This window comes from Scleropages formosus, chromosome 1, assembly GCF_900964775.1.
Source record: "Scleropages formosus chromosome 1, fSclFor1.1, whole genome shotgun sequence".
In the NCBI taxonomy this organism is placed as follows: Eukaryota; Metazoa; Chordata; class Actinopteri; order Osteoglossiformes; family Osteoglossidae; genus Scleropages; species Scleropages formosus.
This window is the reverse complement of record NC_041806.1, coordinates 49847990-49865636: the sequence shown is the minus strand read 5'-3', so window position 1 is coordinate 49865636 and position 17647 is coordinate 49847990. Positions and strand designations below refer to the sequence as shown.

The window sequence follows — 17647 nt, the reverse complement described above, 5'->3', positions numbered from 1 at the left end:
TGCTCCATGCTCCATACGCCGACCATGGAGCACCTCACAGAGATGACAGGTGAGCGAGACGTGGATGATGTCATTTCCCCTCCGGGTTCTGTTGACACCCCCCGCCCCAGCCAGCGACCGGGTCCCACCCTGCGGGAACTCCGGGCGCATGGGGACGAGCCAGGAGGCGCACGGTTAGGCCCGACAGGAGGCCACGCGTACGATGCGGCTCACTTCCTGGAGGAGGAGGAGGACTTGGAGGAGCCGGAGGACCTGGAGGAGCTGGTTCCGGCCAGACTCACTCCAGAGCCCTACCCGGCCCTGACGCCCCCATCCCCCTTCAGAGACTCGGTGGCATCGGGCCGCACACCCCCTAGTTCCCCGGGGTCCGAGTCCGCAGCGCACACTCCACCCGGTGTGGCGTACACCTCCGGCACCACGCCTGACCACAGGCGGAGCCCCTCCACCCTGTGAAGGCTTGACGGGCTCACGCAGCATCCGCCTGCTTCTTCAGCCTCTTCGTTATAACTTCCTGTCCCTGTAGAGGGTGTTGCTCCAGCCTGTTTTTGGGAAACGGAACCTGGGACATGGAGGATGCAGGCAAGAGAGCCCAACCATTTACCAGAAAAAAATCAATTGTCTTCAGCGCCGCCCTCCTGGTCACACGGTGAAATGGCAGCCAATGCCCTCTGACGAAGGACCCACACAGGGGCCCCTCACGTTTGTAGCAGATGCATGCAAGTCAATGTGTGCCACCGCTGCCGCCGCCGCTGCACCTCCACCGCTTTTATTACCTCCATTTGTTCTCGCCATTAGTGAATTTGAGCTCCTCCTCCCATCACCCGCGTTAAACATTCACTTCTGTTCTCGCCACTGAAATCAAGCCGCTTATTTCCAGACCAAAGCGAGACGCGAACAAGGCCGCAGGCAGACTTGTCTCAAGGTCGTGTCCGGAGACAGGTGTGTGGCGGCTTTGATCCCATCAAGCTCTGGCTCAAAATGTTGCTCTTCAGCCCTGATTTGGAAGGTGACAATTATTTTGGGCACATTTCTTGAAAAATGGACAACAAGTGGAGTAGCACTTAGAGTCGTCACCTTGCAATCTGAGTTCCCAGCTCAAATCCCAATTCTTGGACAAGGTATTTACCCTACTTACCGAGAACTGATACAGGAAAAATGAGCTTTCTTTATAAAAGGGAAAAAAAATCACTGCAAGGCTCATCATTAAGCATCTTAAGTGGCCTTGGACAAAGGAATCAGGAAGTAAAAGCTTTCTGTTCCTCTTCTACTTTCCCGATTATCCTAAAATGAAAAATGACACAAATGATATTGTTAAAAAATAGGTATTAATTACGCTGCAGTTCCCGAAACTTTCCAGTAACTTGGCATTTGCAGTACATTGGAATTTGGGCCAAATAAAAGAAGAGCTTTGGAGGACAAAGGCAGTGATTCGGACCAGGACTGACAGTGGGGACTGTAAGTGGGCTTTCATATTTTCACGTGTCACGTTTGTGTTTTCGCTGAAAACTGCATATTTATTTGTTCACGGAACACGGAAGCCTGACTCTACTAATTTGCACGTTACTTTAGGGATATTTTGAACCCTTTCCAGGCTGTTTCTGTGAGGTGAATGAGGCTGCTGAGTTTCCAACCTGATTGTACCGATGCAGTAAAACAAACCGGATACTTATTTTTGAAAAATGAAGACATTTAAAAAAAAAAAAAAAAAAAAAAACTCTTTTCAAATTATATTTCATTTCTTCAAGGGTCTTTTAGTCATTGTAGTAATGTTCTTAAAGTTTGTATTCCATCAATCTGTCTCCTTTTTCATACGGAGGGTCTGTGTTTATACATTGTTTACTGCTTCTGTACTTAGAACACGGTATAAGAATATGTATACAATTTGTCTTAAAAAACTTTGTGAAATAGGTTCATGTTTGCATTGAACTTGGCTACCTTTTCAGGTAAATTTAGAAGTCAGTAATTATCTCTTTTTTTTTAATTTCAAAGTTTACCAGTTTGTAGAAGCTGCTAGTGAGAAGTTTCGTTTAAAGTTTGCCTTTATTGATTTAAAAAAATTCTATCATTGACAGTTGTAATGAAATAACTGATTCTAAGTTAAATAGTAATTTATCTATTAAAATGTGGGACTATCCAGATATAGATACATAATCTTGCTGAATATTGTAATTTTACTGGATTTTAGTTAGTTGACTAGTGTTTGCCGTTTGAGAACAGAGTTATTTGTAAGATGTGCGGTAAAAAGACAGTCATGTGATATACATGGTCAAGGCTAGAAACAGGTGAAATATGTTTCTTCCAGAATAAATTATTCTGTACAATAAATATTTTCTAACTAAAAGTGTGTGTCCTCCCTTGTGTGGGTTTTAGAATTTCCTGTAGGTCATACAAAGTTAAAAACCTTTTTGGCTTCAATTGGCCTCCTCATCCTTAACTACAATACATTGAGCAGATGCTCACTGGTCACAGTGTGTCACAAAACAGACCCCCCCCCCCCCCCCCCCCATGGACCCCACATTGGGGACTCCCAGCTGGCTGGAACATCTGCTGTATACGAATTACTGTACACCACATAACTTTATACATGTCTTACAATCAGTTTAAATCTTGAAGTGATGAAGCGCTTAAAATTTTTCCATTATGACTTCAATAACTTTGTGCTATTTGATTTACTGTTCTTTTACGCAAATGATTCTTTATGAATAGATCAGCAGAGAGGAGCTGTGTGTTACCAGTGATTAAAATAAATACACTGCATTATATTTTTAAATCGGCTTAGATTTTCCGTGTTTAAATAATAGGGGAGGAACTTTTGTGTTTCGGGAGATAATGGGTCAACCCTTTGTGGCTCAGAAACACGTTATTTATTTTTCGCTTTTAAATTAATGGTAATTAACAATTCTTTTAAGAAGAATTCTCCTTAAGAGCAAATTTTCAGTTAAGTCATGGAATCCTGTTATTTCTTCTCTTCTTGGTTGATCCTCCCTCACACTGGAAAACACAACTCAGACACAGAAAAGCATCATAAGCCAGCAAGAAGAAAACAGAATCGTTCCTGGTGTGCGAAACTCTTGTAAAAATGTATACGACACTAGTCAGGTGATCACAAGCATCTGCTCTATTTAACCCTTTCTGACCACTGGCTGTACCGCGTACTCTTAGTTCGTCTGTTGGTCCACTTGCTGGGTCGGGAAGAATAACGGTGGTGAAACGCTGGAATTCTGATCAAGGGCACTGTGATCAACAAGTAATTTTCAGGCAAGAAAGAAACAAGTACAGTATAGAAAGAGAAAAGTGTGTATTTTTGGAAGGAAGATGCAAGTGTCCGGGGTTCCTGTGGCTGGACTCTGAAGTGTAACCCCTTTACAGTCTGTAGAGTGGAGTGTAATCACTGTGTGGGTTGCAGATTGGACTGTAGAGGAGAGGGTGACCCCTTTGTGGACTGTGGATTGGACTGTAGAGCAGGGTGTGACCCCTATGTGGACTGTAGATTGGACTGTAGAGTGGGGTGTGACCCCTATGTGGACTGTAGATTGGACTGTAGAGGAGAGGGTGACCCCTTTGTGGACTGTGGATTGGACTGTAGAAGGGGGTTGTGATCCCTAGTATGTGGACTGTAGATTGGACTGTGGATTGGACTGTAGAGGAGAGGGTGATCCTTTTGTGGACTGTGGATTGGACTGTAGAGGGGGGGTGTGATCCCTGTGTAGACTGCAGACTGGACTGTAGAGGGGGGTGTGACCCCTATGTGGGCGGCAGATTGGACTGCAAAGGGGGAATGTAATCCGTTCCCAGATCAGTGTGTGCCCAAGTTCCGGGTCCTGTGACTCGTCAGGTGCTTCAGGAGGCTGGACCGCTGCTCTCTCTCTCTCTCTCTCTCTCTTTCTCCTCCTTCCCTCCCTCCAGTCTCTGTTCTCTCCTCTCAACAGGGAAGTTTCCAGCTCCTCCCGCTCGGTCCCTCGAGTCGCTCTGTCTCTTCGCGTGTCTCTGTCTGTGTGCGAGAGCGAGAGAGAGAGAGAGAGAAAGTAGGAAGCGGGGGCTCATGATCATGGCGGGCGGCTCCGTGTCCGAGTGTAAGGAGTACCTGTTCAAGGTGCTCGTGATCGGCGAGCTCGGCGTGGGCAAGACGAGCATCATCAAGCGCTACGTGCACCAGCTCTTCTCTCAGCACTACCGGGCCACGATCGGCGTGGACTTCGCGCTCAAAGTCATCAACTGGGACAGCAGGACCCTCGTGCGCCTGCAGCTGTGGGACATCGCAGGTACCGCCACGGGCACGCGCCCGCGCGCTCGCGAGCTGCGCGTGTGGCCGTTCGGGGTCACTAACGCCGCGCGTGCTGTGAAGTTTCCGAGTCCTTCTGAAGTGAAGTCACATTGTTTCCGACGCGATGTCGCGGTGCGTTTGAAGTTCCTTTGTTCCGAACGAACTGTTACAAAGTAGTTTAAACAGCTTCTTTGTTTCGAAAACAAAGTTCGTTCGCACTTTAAAGTGTCACTCTGTGTCCCTTGATCGTGTTGCCACGTTTGTTTGTTTGTTTTCGTTTCGTTACTGAGGTGTTGGCGAAGTCAAAAGTTATCGAAGGATCGCGTGAAGTTGCTCTTTTCTTTGCGCAGACAGTCGGATTAGTTTAGTGTGTGTATAGTGTAGTGTGGGTGTATTATGGTTTACCCCTCCGTGTACACTCAAGCCCAGTATTACCTCCTCCTTGTGTATCTGAGGACAGTTTACACAACTCGTATTTAAAAAAGGAAAAAAAAAAAAACAGTGGAAATGATTCAGAAACACTACGACTTGACCGTATAATACGTATTATAACGTGTGTGATTTCACTGCAGTGCTGTTTCATAATTTCTATTGATTGCTGGTGGAATGTAGGTCACTATTATGCCATAGCTGTAGTCCATTTCCATTAGTCAAAATAAACTGTAAAAAAAAAAAAAAAAAAAAATCAGTTCCGCAGTGATTCACAAACAAAGTTTACCATTGTTTTTTTTTGTTCTTAAAATGAGTTTATTCTAATCTCAGTCTAGATCATATTACTTTATGTCTCACACTCCCTGCCCCTTTAAGAAACAGTGAGGAGTGGCTGGAAGGAAGTGAAAGCAGAGCAGCCTGACCAGGCCCCAGACACTAAAAGCGTGTCTACCACGTTTATACACCGCCTGGACTCCATGAACACAGTCCCAACACATTTCCTCCAGCTCACAGTGACAGAGGCTGTGTTTGGGGACAGGGGGTGATGTTTATGGTGTAATAAAGAACCAAAAACTCCAGCGTAAATGCCAAGAGGCCTGTGGATTTACAGTTATTACTGTGTATAATTAATTCATGTGAAACTGAGGTTTGTATACAGTACTTACACTGATTTACCTATTTAATGCAATAAGGGAATTTTGACTGTATTAGTTACCTTGCTCAAGGGTACGACGGCAGGAGCAGGCATTCAATCCTTGATGCTTTGACTGGAATACGCCACCGGCCGTGCCATCGTAGTGCGTCTTCGGACCTCTCGGTTAAGCTCTGTCGTTCCGCCCCTGTTAATCTCTCGCCTCCTCCGAAACCGAAAATACACTGAAGTATGAATCTGCCTTTGGGAGCAGGAATGTCTGGATAAAGCCGCTGAAATGGCACAGGGATTTGCACGGCGGAAGGGCTGATCCCTACAAGTGTGCTGCTTCGTGCACTACAGCAGAGGATCACTTTGCCAGTCTGGGGTGCAGATGATGAGGAGGAGGAGAAAGGGTCCTTATGAAAGGGTGTGTTTGTGTCACATGTTCAGACACGAGCAAACAAATGACCTCTGGCCTTCCTTATGCAAGCATATGTATCTGCATGTACATTTTGTACGCAGTTGTTTACGTACATGTAAATATATATATATATATATATATATATATATATGTACATGTACTTTAATATGGGTGTGTAGCTGCACACAGTGTGAAAAAACTCTAACAGAAGTTTTTGGCTTTTGTCGATGCTCTGCATTCCAAAGCTCCCTTTCATTTCCAGCGGCCTGGTCTTTCCTTACGGAATGGACTTTATTTCCGTTTCGTGCAGATGTGGCCCAGTTGTTATCTGACTGTAAAAAAAACAATGTGTTTTGAAGTAGTCCAGTACCTTACTGTTACGCAAATCCAGGTATTTGATTGCTGCACCTCCAACTGATCAGCAGATGTGAAGTTGGGAGCTGCCTGTTCCTGTCATCGTGCTGACGCCGAGTCCATCGCCAGACCATTAGTCACCACAGGTGTTCCCTCAGCGTTACTTGGTATGCAGTTGTGGGTCCGAAAGACCCAAATTAAATTTGTACGGCAGCTGGGACAGCGTGGTCTCCTGCAGTACATTTTCATCTTCTCTAGATCTGGGCATGGTCACATCCCAGGATGCATTGCCCCACCTACACGTGGTTAGACCTTTTCAGAATAACCCAGAATATACTCCAGGCCCCAAAATCTGAAGCTTATTGGTTCTCAATGTGGTGGAAGGAACTCCCTCTGTCCTTCAGAACTGCTGATTCCCATCCTGCATTCAAGGAGGGCATGAAAGCAATCCCTTTTGTAACCATTTCTCCTTCAAACCCCTGAAATCTTTGTAAGTTAGTTTCAGATGGGGTTCAACCCCCAGCTGGTGGGAGGGGGATCCGCCCGAGTGCCCGTGCAGGAGAACGGGTCCGAGCTTCAGGCGGTTCTGACGACAGCGCTGTAGTAACAGGCCTTTCCCTGTGGAGACGCTGAGGGGGTTTATTCTCACTGCCAAATTCCACAGTGTATAATCGCGTCCATTGTGAATGAAGCAACAGTAATCAGGCTCAGCTAAAATGTGCGCCGCCCCTAACCCCCCCTCCCCACCAATCCCCTGAAATAGCAGCGTTTCGCCAGGCCTGTCTGAGCACGGTGCGATGACTTCGGCTGCGGTGTAAGCCCGTCCCTGGTGCCAAGGATTTAGACGATCCCAAGGAATGTACAACCCGCTGGTGTCTCACACTGTGCGAGTGTGTGAGCAGGGAGTTGCAGGGGACGTGACCGTTTTCCCACAGCGGTGACTTATTTGTCCAAATTCACACCTTGTTGGCTGCGGTGGGTGTACCGTGAACTCTGATGGGGGTTCAAATCCCACCTCCTGTTCTAGTCCCCTCGATCAAGGTCCGTCCGTCCGTCCATCCGAACCACTCGCCCCACACGGGACACGGGGAACCGGAGCCTAACCCGGCACACAGGGCGTAAAGCTGGAGGGGGAGGGGACACACCCAGGATGGGACGCCAGTCCATCGCAAGGCACCCCAAGCGGGACTCGAACCCCAAACCCACCGGAGAGCAGGACCAGGACCAACCCACTGCGCCACCGCACCCCCTTCTCGATCAAGGTACTAACCCTGAAATGATGCATTAAATATTACAGAGCCGTGCAAATGGGTAAATCGCTGTAAGTATCTTAATATTTTAAGTCGCTTGGGAGAAAAGTGTCAGGAAAATGAATAAATCGAAGCGTGAATGGATCGAAACGGCGACGTCAACGTGAGACGGACAAACATCACGCGCTCCTGCCCGTCCCTGTCTCCGAGCGTCCCGGTGCGATGCGTTTGCGCAAAGGAATGCGGCCGACACGAGACGGCGCCTCGCGGCACACGGGGCCCTGCCGTGTCTCCCGTCTTGGATGGTTTCCATGGAAACCCGCCCACAGATAACATCTCGATTAAGGCCATATAAGAGGAAGGTTGCTGTGATAAAGACTCCTTTTTAATGCGAAAGCGGGCAACGGTCTGACAGGCTGTTTGGCTTTGATGAGCGCCGGTGGGAGAGGGGCCCTTTCCGAGCTCCGCCGTAATTGCCGGCGTCTGATCTAATTGACCCGTTTAGTGGTTTATTTCCATAAGCTCTGCACCTGGCAGGAGAATTGCTGGATGCGATGAGGAAAGAGTCACGGGAGCCTGTGCGCGCAGAGCCGGCTCTTCTCATTTATTTCCTCACGGCCCACCCGGCGGAGGAGGGAGGAGCCCCGGGCATCTCTGCTCCGATTGCTGAGCGCCACAGCTCCGGGACTGGACGGTCACGAGTGGGTCACCATGGAGATGAGCTGCGTTGAGCAGATTAAAACACGCACTGCGGCGCAGTGGTTGCACGCGTGCTTGTAAACCGAGGGTCCCTGCTGAGGGCCCACGAGGGGCCCCGGCGCCGTACCCTCGAGGAAGGCACGGTACTTACACTGAGCTGCTCCGCAGAAATACCCACACGTATAAACTGATGAAAGTGTCCCTGTGGATACAGCTGAGCAAAAAATACGATTTGGCATCGACTTTACTGGGGAACTGCATAAAATTTATCTCTGACTTATTTAAACATAGGATCTCGCAAATGTAGGTACATTGGAGCTGGTATTGACGTCGAGGATCGTATGAGCTGTGTGACAAACGGCTCGTGTCCGCAGCGCATGCAGCAGCTTCCCTTCGGGACACGTGTCGCTCGACTGTTGCGCTAAGAGCTGCTGTCATGTCCGGTTGTGGATAGTGTGGTTTTTGGGCTTCTGGCTCATTTCCTGATCCTCCACTTACCACTGCTGCACATCCAGAGTGCGCTGTCCTCGTCACTCGGTAGAGAAGGGACTGGACCCGATCACAGCAAGACGTGTCCCTCTAGGGTTCCGGAGCGTCCGTTACTGTACCGGGAGTGTCCATAGTCCAGTGAACCGCAGCCGCAGGACCCTGTGTGTCTTTTTTCCATCCTCTCGGTCCCCCCACACAAAGCCCCTGCTCCCCTCCTTTTTATTAGGTGTTGCTGTATGATGCGACCATTAGCAGTCAGAGTCCCTGTAGTGGTTAGAGTTGCTGCCTTTAGACCCAAAGGTTTCACGTTCGAATTTTACCCCTAGCTGTAGTGTCCTTGAGCAAGGTACTTGCCCTAAATTGCTCCAGTAAAACTACCCTGCTCTATAAATAGTTGTAAATACCTTAACATTGTACATTACACTTATTTACTTAGCAGATGCTTTTCTCTGAAGTGACTTCCAATGAACTCTATGTAGTGTTATCAGCCCACACACCTTATTCACCACGGTGACTTACACTGTTAGATACACTACTTACACTGGGTCACTCATCCATACATCAGTGGGACACACTCTCTGTCACACACACTCTGGGTGAACCTGGACAGCATGTCTTGGGACTGTGGGAGGAAACCAGAGTGCCCGAAGAAAACCTACGCAGACACAGGGAGAATATGCAAACTCCACACAGTGGGGATCGAACCCACATCCTCTTGCACCACCCAGGTGCTGTGAGACAGCAGCGCTATTCACTGTGCTGCTGTGCCGCCCACAGTTGCCTTGGAGAAAAGTGTTAGCTAAATCAATAATTGTGAATTTATCACACTTTTTTTTTTTTTTTTTTTTTTCTTTCAAAACTACAACCCAGATCCGTTTCTGCCGAACATATTCAATGCGGGCCGATTACTCTTATAAACTTGGCAAGAAGGAGTATTTTACTGTTATGGTCTACACCTCTGTACTGTAAATACGCACACAGCCAAAGTGTTTTACTGTCTTCCACTGGAGAAATTAATATTTGCAGGTCCTGTCGCTGTGTTGCTATAACCCAGCACTGTTCTGTAGGTAATAAATTAATTAAAATGAAAAAAAGTGTAAAAAATTGTGCAGTGGGTTTCTACTTGTTGGGGAGCGGGGTGGCGCAGTGGCTTTAACCGGGTCCTGCTCTCCAGTGGGTTTGGGGTTCGAGTCCCGCTTGGGGTGCCTTGCGACGGACTGGCGTCCCGTCCTGGGTGCGTCCCCTCCCCCTCCGGCCTTACGCCCTGTGTTGCCGGGTAGGCTCCGGCTCCCCGCGACCCCGTATGGGACAAGCGGCTTCAGACAATGTGTGTGTGTCGGTTTCCCCTTGTGTCCTGTTCTCCCCTTTCCTATTTTACTTCTGTTTTTTTTTTTTTTTTTTTTTTTAAACAATAGATTAAACCATAGCTGAGTTCAGGGAAGATGTGCACAGAGCCAGCAGGGGTTTCCTATCCCTGTAGCTCCTGTTTCTGTACTGCCTTCGTACTGGTGCTGCGAATGGAGATGCGGCGACCGGCTGCTGTTTCGGTGCTTAAACAAGTCCTTCGGAGGAGAAGATCAAGGTGCCGTTACTCCGGCGCTGCTCCCTCCGGTGTAAGTGAGCTCGTCGTGTGCCCTTCCAGGTCAGGAGCGGTTCGGGAACATGACCCGGGTGTACTACAAGGAGGCGGTGGGCGCTTTCGTGGTCTTCGACGTGACGCGCGGCTCCACCTTCGACGCCGTCTCCAAGTGGAAGCACGACCTGGACAGCAAGGTGAAGCTGGCCAACGGGAACCCCATCCCCTCCGTGCTCTTGGCCAACAAGTGCGACCAGAAGAAGGACGCCAACAGCAGCAACCCGACCCTCATGGACAACTTCTGCAAGGAGACGGGCTTCCTGGGCTGGTTCGAAACATCAGCCAAGGTAAGAGCGGTGAGCGCGGCGTGGGGAGCAGCCTGGTTACGGTGCACGATTGTCCTCTTAACCAGCGCGTGAGTTCAGCGCAGCTGCATAATTTCCTCGCCGGAATCTCGGCGGGCCCGAGAGTCGTGCCGCGGAAAGCGGAGCGAAACCAAAGCGTGGCAAAATCATTATCGCTTAATTGATGCTTCTGCTCAGAACGACTCCGGGAGCCGCTCGTCCGTACAGCTGGATGTTTCGCTGGGTTAAAAGGATGACGATACAGCGACTCGTGTGTTCTCGGCGCAAAAGTCGGAGCCGAGAAACAAAACCGGCCTCCATACGGAAACGATTACCTTGGCAACGGCTAGTTTAGGCGCAGCCTTTTGTCTCAGAGAGAGGCTGCAGGCCCCCCGTCCCCCCCTTCTGTTTTTCCGCATTTATTGTCTCGAATACATTTGGATGCGTTGATCTCGCTCCTTCCCGGAGTGACCTGCAGAAATATGGGAAATGGGTCACAGTGGCGATTAACGTGAGAGGAAACGCACGCCCGCGTGTGACGTCCGGGTTGTTCTGTAGGCGGGTCACGCCCGGTTTTGCCGCGCGCTCCGGTGTTTTTACGAGACGGGAAGAGAAAAAGAGTAAAACCGTGTTCTGGGAACGCTCCTGTACCTCAGATGGGTGGGTGGGTGACTTGCTGTAACAGTCAGCGATGACTGAGAAACTCGCAAAGTGGCCGAGGTCCAGTGTCACATTCCAGTCCAGGAAGTTAGAAACATCCCACCCACCCCCGGACCAGATCTGCTCCTCCAGCAGCCCGCTCCGCTTTTTCGCACACTTTTTCCTTTTGATACGACACTTTTTTTGTTTGCTTTTCGAAGGATGCGTGTTTTTAAGTTGAATATCCCTAGGAATGCGTCCGTTAAGGCGGAACGCAGAGACTCGCGCCCTTCGGTGGGAAACCTCATGATTCCTCACGAAGACCGGAACTTTCCTCTGTAAATGTGACCTTCCGGTTTTGCGTCGCGGTTTGGCTGTCGGAGGGAACTTTCCTAGATCTTATCGCTTAGAGTTCCGAACGAGCTGTAAATAATCGCCCGGATGCGTTTGATAAACACCAGCGGACGCGGGTCTGCCGTTGTAAATGTGATTTAGATCCTTTGCCCGTCGTCGGCGGCCGAGTTCCACGGTTCTGTTTGCTGTTTGTGCCACAATGTCAGCGTGACCGGCTGAGGGGGTGGTTTACAGCTGAGATCACGTTTTTTGTGTCGTGACTTAATTCGGCGGTGAGTCACTTCCGCTTTGATGACTCCAGGGACAATATACACACGAGATGTAAATAACAACCGATGACCATATATGTTACACGTATGTTATAACATGCAGATTTAAAAAAAAAAAAAAAAAAGAGCTATTTTTTGCCCAGTCTGCTCTTTAGCCTATTAATGTGACCTGTTAAACCTTTATGGCAGAGCTCTGGGACAACAATGAACTCGTCACTCAAAGGGTTCGCAGCTGAGATTCGGAGCAAAGATCAGCAGCCAATGATGCGCAGGCCAGCGGACAGTTGGCACATTGACTCACGTCAGATGAGAGCTGCCTCTCGAACCGATGTCCCCCTTCATCCGTCCCTCCATCCCTTGGCCGCCCGAGGCGACTGACAACCTCCGTTTGATACGTTACGTGTTCTCTATCCCTTCGTAGAGCTGCAGTTCGAGAGGAGCGATGGCGGTAATGTACCGTGCTCAAGAGTGCAGCGGCGAGGTCTTCCTGGAGTTCCAACTCCGACACTCGGATAAATTTATGTGGATTATTGTGTGTTTTTCACCCCTTTTAATGTCTTTGGGTTTATGGTACCTTTCTAGGGAGCCTGGCCTTTAGATGTTTCCTATGATTGTGGGATTAGGACCTAAACTTGCTAACCTTCAGGTACAGGGACCTGGTGCTGCCTGGTGCTGCTTGTTGTTGCAGTTCAGATTCCGCATCTTGGCCAAGGGTGCAATTCAAGTGGTACATTTTTTTTTTTTTTAAAAAGATATCATCTTATTAGGATTTGACCAGGTCCTGCTCTCCGGTGGGTCTGGGGTTCGAGTCCCGCTTGGGGTGCCTTGCGATGGACTGACGTCCCATCCTGGGTGTGTCCCCTCCGCCCTCCAGCCTTGCGCCCTGTATTGCCGGGATAGGCTCCGGCTCCCCGCAACCCCGTATGGGACAAGCGATTTCAGATGATGTGTGTATGTATAAGCTTATTATCAATATTTTGTCACTTTTTGCTATATATGTATTTTGCATATTCATAAGGAGATATTTTAGTTTTTATTCCTGTCAATTCATTCATTTGTGCTGTACGGTTTTTCGCGAGTTTCGTAGGGGTTATGGGGTAAGGTGTGGTGAGGTGGGGCTCTGGAAGAGGGGATCAAAAGGCTTGTGACTTTGGGTCACATGGTCTGGCACCCTGTGTCATCCAGGCTCTTGCCGCCAACCTCGCTGTGTGACACACTCCACTTGGTGTGACGCTGACCCGAGAACCCAACCGGCGCTCAAGTCTCTGCCGCTGAGGACGCAGCCCGAAAATCAAAATAGGCCGACCACACGTAGGAAACGTTTTCGTTTACTCGCTTAATGCAAAGCGGATGCTTTTCTGAGTCCTGGTGCTGGACGCTGCTGGAGCGGGGGGTGCGATTCAGTGTTCGTGGGAGTCACGTGACCTCCAGCAAGCGCCGCAGTACGATGGGCCCAGTTGTGGGACGATGGAACAAATGTGCAGCGTGAACAGGCTCCTGTGGTGCTCTCGCTTCCACCTGCGTTGTGCGTTCACTTTCTCCACCGAAACACATGCAAACGTCACGGTGCAGTGAAGTTGTGCCCAAAATAGCTCAGCTTCCCCCCCCCACTCTGCTCGTGTTCCTCAACGGTGTATTTTGTGAACATTTGCACGTGTGCGTGATATCTTTCGTTCTCAGTCGCATTTTCAGATCCTCGTCACATTTCCATTCCATGTTGAGAGCACTGAAAAATAAAATTACCCTCAAGAACTGCTCTGCTGCACCTTCGGCTTGAATAGGCGTTAAACTCTCATAATTGTTTTCATTCCATTTTGAGTTTTGATTTATACATTAATTCAATAATGAATAAGCGTCGCGATCCAGCGTGATCGTACCCATCGCTCTGTGTACGTGGGCTTATTTGCAGTTTCTCGGTGTCCTGTTTTTACCATGTTGTTGTGACCCTGAGATGTTCATAAAACCAATAAAAAACCTTGAAGTGCTTAAGATATGAACACCTTATATTTAAAACTGTGTGTGTATATAATATATACACACACACACAAAAAGTGTTGATTAAAAGTATGTGAACCCCTTGTGTCGCTTAGTTTTAGCAAAAAATCAGAATCGGTGTTTCTCATGTGACATAATAGGAGTGTAATCACCAATTCCATATGATGTTTTAGAGGAAATCGTGTGTGTGGTAGAAACAATAAGTGATGCCCAAGTTGAACTGATTAACCCAAGTAAGTAAGTAGAATCAGGTGTATAAATAATAAATTAATTAATTTATACATTTAAGATTTTATACAAGAATAATGACAATCCCTCTAGGGTTTACATTCTTTTTATTCACATTGTAAGTGTGTATATGTACACGTGTGTGTGTGTGTGTGTAAATGTATTGCGCTCTAAATTTATTTAATCAATTTATCCCACCGTATTCAAGTGCAATTTCCACTATTAAAGCACTAATAAAGTTGTGGTCGTCTCCGTTGCGCCGGTGCACGAGATTCACTCACTGTCCTTCTGCATCTGGTCCCACCGCGACCTCCATCCTCCACATCATCGCTGTTTATGTTCTGATGTTCTCACTCGGGTTTATGGCTGTTTCGTCGCAGAGCGTTATCCCAGTCGGGGCCCGCAGTGCGGCTCCTTCTCTTCCAGCCGCCAGGCTGCGTTCGGCTGCTCGGTCGCCGTTTGAATCGGCGACTGTAATTTGGGGGGGAGAAAAAAACCACTCCTCAGCCGCAAAACGACAGGCTTCGCTTTGTGAACGACGGCCTGAATACGAAGAGTGATTTATTTCGCTGCAAGTAAAGACGCTGAGATTTGTTCACAAAATCACTGCAAAAGTGGTAAATTGAGCTCAGTGAACTTCATTGACACCCCTCATGAGAGATATGCATGTAAATATTTATGTTTAATATTTTTTTTTTTTTATTTAGAATTGTTCAATAAAGGGTAAACCTTCATGCACCTGCTCATGTAATGTATAGTGGTTCATATGGTGGAATGTGACATTCACTGTACTCTAGTATCAGATGTCTGCATCTAAATCTCCTGTTGATGAAATGAATTCTCTATTTCTCTCTGAGCTGTAAGTCGCTTTGGAGAAACGTGCCTGCTAGATGAACACGTGTAAATGTCGATGACGGAGCAGTGTGCTGAGAGCGGTGTCGGTAAACCGGTGATGAATAATCCTGCAGGTGGTCAAACTGAGGATGGGTGCCCCCCCCCCCCCCCCCCTTCCCCCAACCCCAGAGCGTCAGCCCCTTACAGTCCGTCTTCTGTGACGGAGAGACCACCTGCCGGAGAGAACCATGGCTCTTTAAAGTACATTTTCAGAGTACCTCCGTATCCAAGTGGCTGCACTGCATTAAACTGTTTAGCTGTTTATCTCAGGTGCTGCTGTCTAAACCGCCAATGTACTCTATACTGTATACGTTCCTAAAGCGCCACTTAAACGGGTGGATCGGCAGTTCAGGTCGAGTACCTTGTTGAAACGAAGCCAGGCCTCTCGATCCTTTGTGACGGTGTGCACTGGAGACGAGTGCGCGGCGGAAACCGGTAAATCACAGGGGCCCCTTAGAGCAGAGGCCGGGATGCCCTCCTAGAAACATGTCTGTAAAGAAATTTTGAGAAAATATTGCACTGAATCCATTTCACTGAAACTCGATGTTACCTTAAATTTACATGCATTTATTTAGCGGACGCTGCTTTTCTCCAAAGTGACTTCCAATGAACTCTATGTAGTGTTATGAGCCCATACACCTTATTCACCGCGGTGACTTACACTGCTAGATACACAACTTACACTGGGTCACTCATCCATGCATCAGTGGAACACACACACACTCTCTCTGTCACTCACACACTATACTACCTTCACACTGAAATAGGCCATCGAGTGTAATGGTATCGTAATTTTTTTATTTTCATCTTTTATTTAGTTTTACAGTTATTTTTAAAACAAGTCTTTTTTTAAAAATAACTCCATGGACCCCAGGATGAGAACCCCTGGTTTACACTGAAACAGGGAACACCCATGGTTCGCTGCACAGTAACAGGTCTAAGGCGACACGCGACTCTCGGCAGTTCCTCCTCCATTCCAAAGTCCACGTTCAGATCTCGGCTCTAGGACTCAGTCCGTGTGGGAAAAGATCCGTAACCGTATTATCTGCTTCAGACAAGCCCTCAGATGTAAAGGAGCTCTGTGTGTCTGACTCTGTGGCGCATACCACGGTATTTCCCACTGCGTGTCTCATCTCGCCGTGTGTTTGGGCGTCTCCAGGACAACATCAATGTGGAGGAGGCGGCCCGGTTCCTGGTGGAGAACATCCTCGCCAATGACAAGGGCTTACCGTACGAGGAGAGCAATGGGGACCGGGTCAAGCTGGACCAGGACACGGCGGTGGCGGAGACAAAGTCCGGGTGCTGCTAGTGGTGCTGCGCTTCAGGCACCGGGTCAAGGACGGTGGTCCGGCACCAGCAATGTCTCCAGCGCTCGGTCCAGGAGGCCTCCCCCCGAACGCCTTCCCCAGCGAGAACCAGGACGCCAGGGCCAACCGAGCTGGACCGACAGCCCACATCTTCTCTCCTGGATTTTCGTCACCACTGCATTTCTCAGACAGGGTTAGGTGCGTTTGTCACACGGTAACACAACAGGGCGGTGAACGTCAGCCATTCACCAGCAGCCATCCACCACACAGCCCTCCTTGTACAAAACTGTCCCACTCTGGTTACGTAGATGATTCGTACGAAGGCCTCAGGGATTGCTGGAGAGGTCTACTGACTACCGATCCACTGCTGCAAATGATTGATAACACGTTCTACTTTTAGAGTGGTGGTTTTAACTCTTTATTCTGGGTAATAACAATTTTCAAAAGTGTCACGAACTGTTTGAGATGTATTTTGAAGAGGGGAGGGAAAAAAAAAAAAAAAAGTCACGACAAAATGTTTCCAAAACAGGTTTTTGTAACACTATAATCTGTTTTCGCTCGTTCACGTGTCACAGAGCAAAGTTTACATGAAGGACTTTGAATCTAAAAAGGAAAAGAAATTGGAGGTATACTCAGTTGTGAGAAATTATTTTAAAAGTTTTGATACGGTGAGCATTGCAGTATTGTACTCAATATTATGACAATATTAAAACACATTGTAGTGAACAATCCAGTGATGGACCGAAACTTTTTTGTTTTATTTGGCATTGCTTAATGATAAAAATGTTTTGATAAAATTAAATGATTGTAATTTTTTGGGATGTGAGATCAAAGGTCATGTTAGCAAGCAATTTTTTTAGAAGGAAATAAAAAAACAAACATATGCACTTATTCTCAAACTTTATTATGTATTATTTTCACAATTCTCTGTGTTTTGGGTAAAATGTTTTCTCTTCCTAAATATTTGTACAAACATTTCATATTTACTTACAGGCCTGTTTCAAAGTTGACTGTCAGTATTGTTGCTCTAATGGCTTATAAGGTTTAACATAATTGACATATTTGAGAAAACATTTTCCTGTTTCCCAATGCCATGCTGAAACCGTTGAGAGTTTAAATTTGAGGAGAGGTTTCACAAGTCGGTGTTGAAGTGGAACTTGGACCTCTGGGAATCTGCACATAAGTGCATTGAACCAGTTGGCCAGCACAGTGCTGCCCACTAAATTTCCGGGACTCCTGTATCCATCGCTATGGAAACGCTGTGGACCTTACTACCCTCCATCAGTGCTCTCTATGTGATGTTGCTTACCATGGTCCAGCCAGCACCTTCGAACACTGCATTTCTTGCCACATACACTTGGACCTCAAGTGGTGAACCCAACCGTGAACAGAATTTTGTTTGTGACTCAAATTGTTCATAAGTCCAACCAGCACATCCTATACTGATGGCCCCCAATTTATTCATGGGTTGGAATTTGTTTTAAAAAACAAAAAAAAA

The 17647-nt window shown here is 47.8% G+C and overlaps 2 protein-coding genes across 2 annotated transcripts; both read left to right on the top strand.

Moving 5' to 3' along the window:
- The first annotated feature begins 24 nt into the window (after positions 1 to 24).
- On the top strand, positions 25 to 1087 carry LOC114911305 (metabotropic glutamate receptor 1-like). The gene has a single exon (XM_029255015.1). The coding sequence runs from the start codon at positions 25 to 27 to the stop codon at positions 451 to 453; it is 429 nt and encodes a 142-aa protein (XP_029110848.1). The 3' UTR covers positions 454 to 1087.
- Positions 1088 to 3989: 2902 nt separating this feature from the next.
- On the top strand, positions 3990 to 17016 carry rab32a (RAB32a, member RAS oncogene family). Its single transcript, XM_018730270.2, has 3 exons — positions 3990 to 4262; positions 10186 to 10466; positions 16002 to 17016. The coding sequence occupies exons 1-3, from the start codon at positions 4043 to 4045 to the stop codon at positions 16149 to 16151; spliced, it is 651 nt and encodes a 216-aa protein (XP_018585786.1). The 5' UTR covers positions 3990 to 4042; the 3' UTR covers positions 16152 to 17016.
- Positions 17017 to 17647: the final 631 nt, after the last annotated feature.

Excerpts from the sequence above, each read along its gene's own strand:
- LOC114911305 (XM_029255015.1), top strand. The coding sequence starts at position 25 with ATGGAGCACCTCACAGAGATGACAGGTGAGCGAGACGTGGATGATGTC.
- rab32a (XM_018730270.2), top strand. The coding sequence starts at position 4,043 with ATGATCATGGCGGGCGGCTCCGTGTCCGAGTGTAAGGAGTACCTGTTC. Across the intron at positions 4,263-10,185 it reads GCAGCTGTGGGACATCGCAG|GTCAGGAGCGGTTCGGGAAC; the intron begins GTACCGCCACGG and ends GTGCCCTTCCAG. Across the intron at positions 10,467-16,001 it reads GGTTCGAAACATCAGCCAAG|GACAACATCAATGTGGAGGA; the intron begins GTAAGAGCGGTG and ends GGGCGTCTCCAG.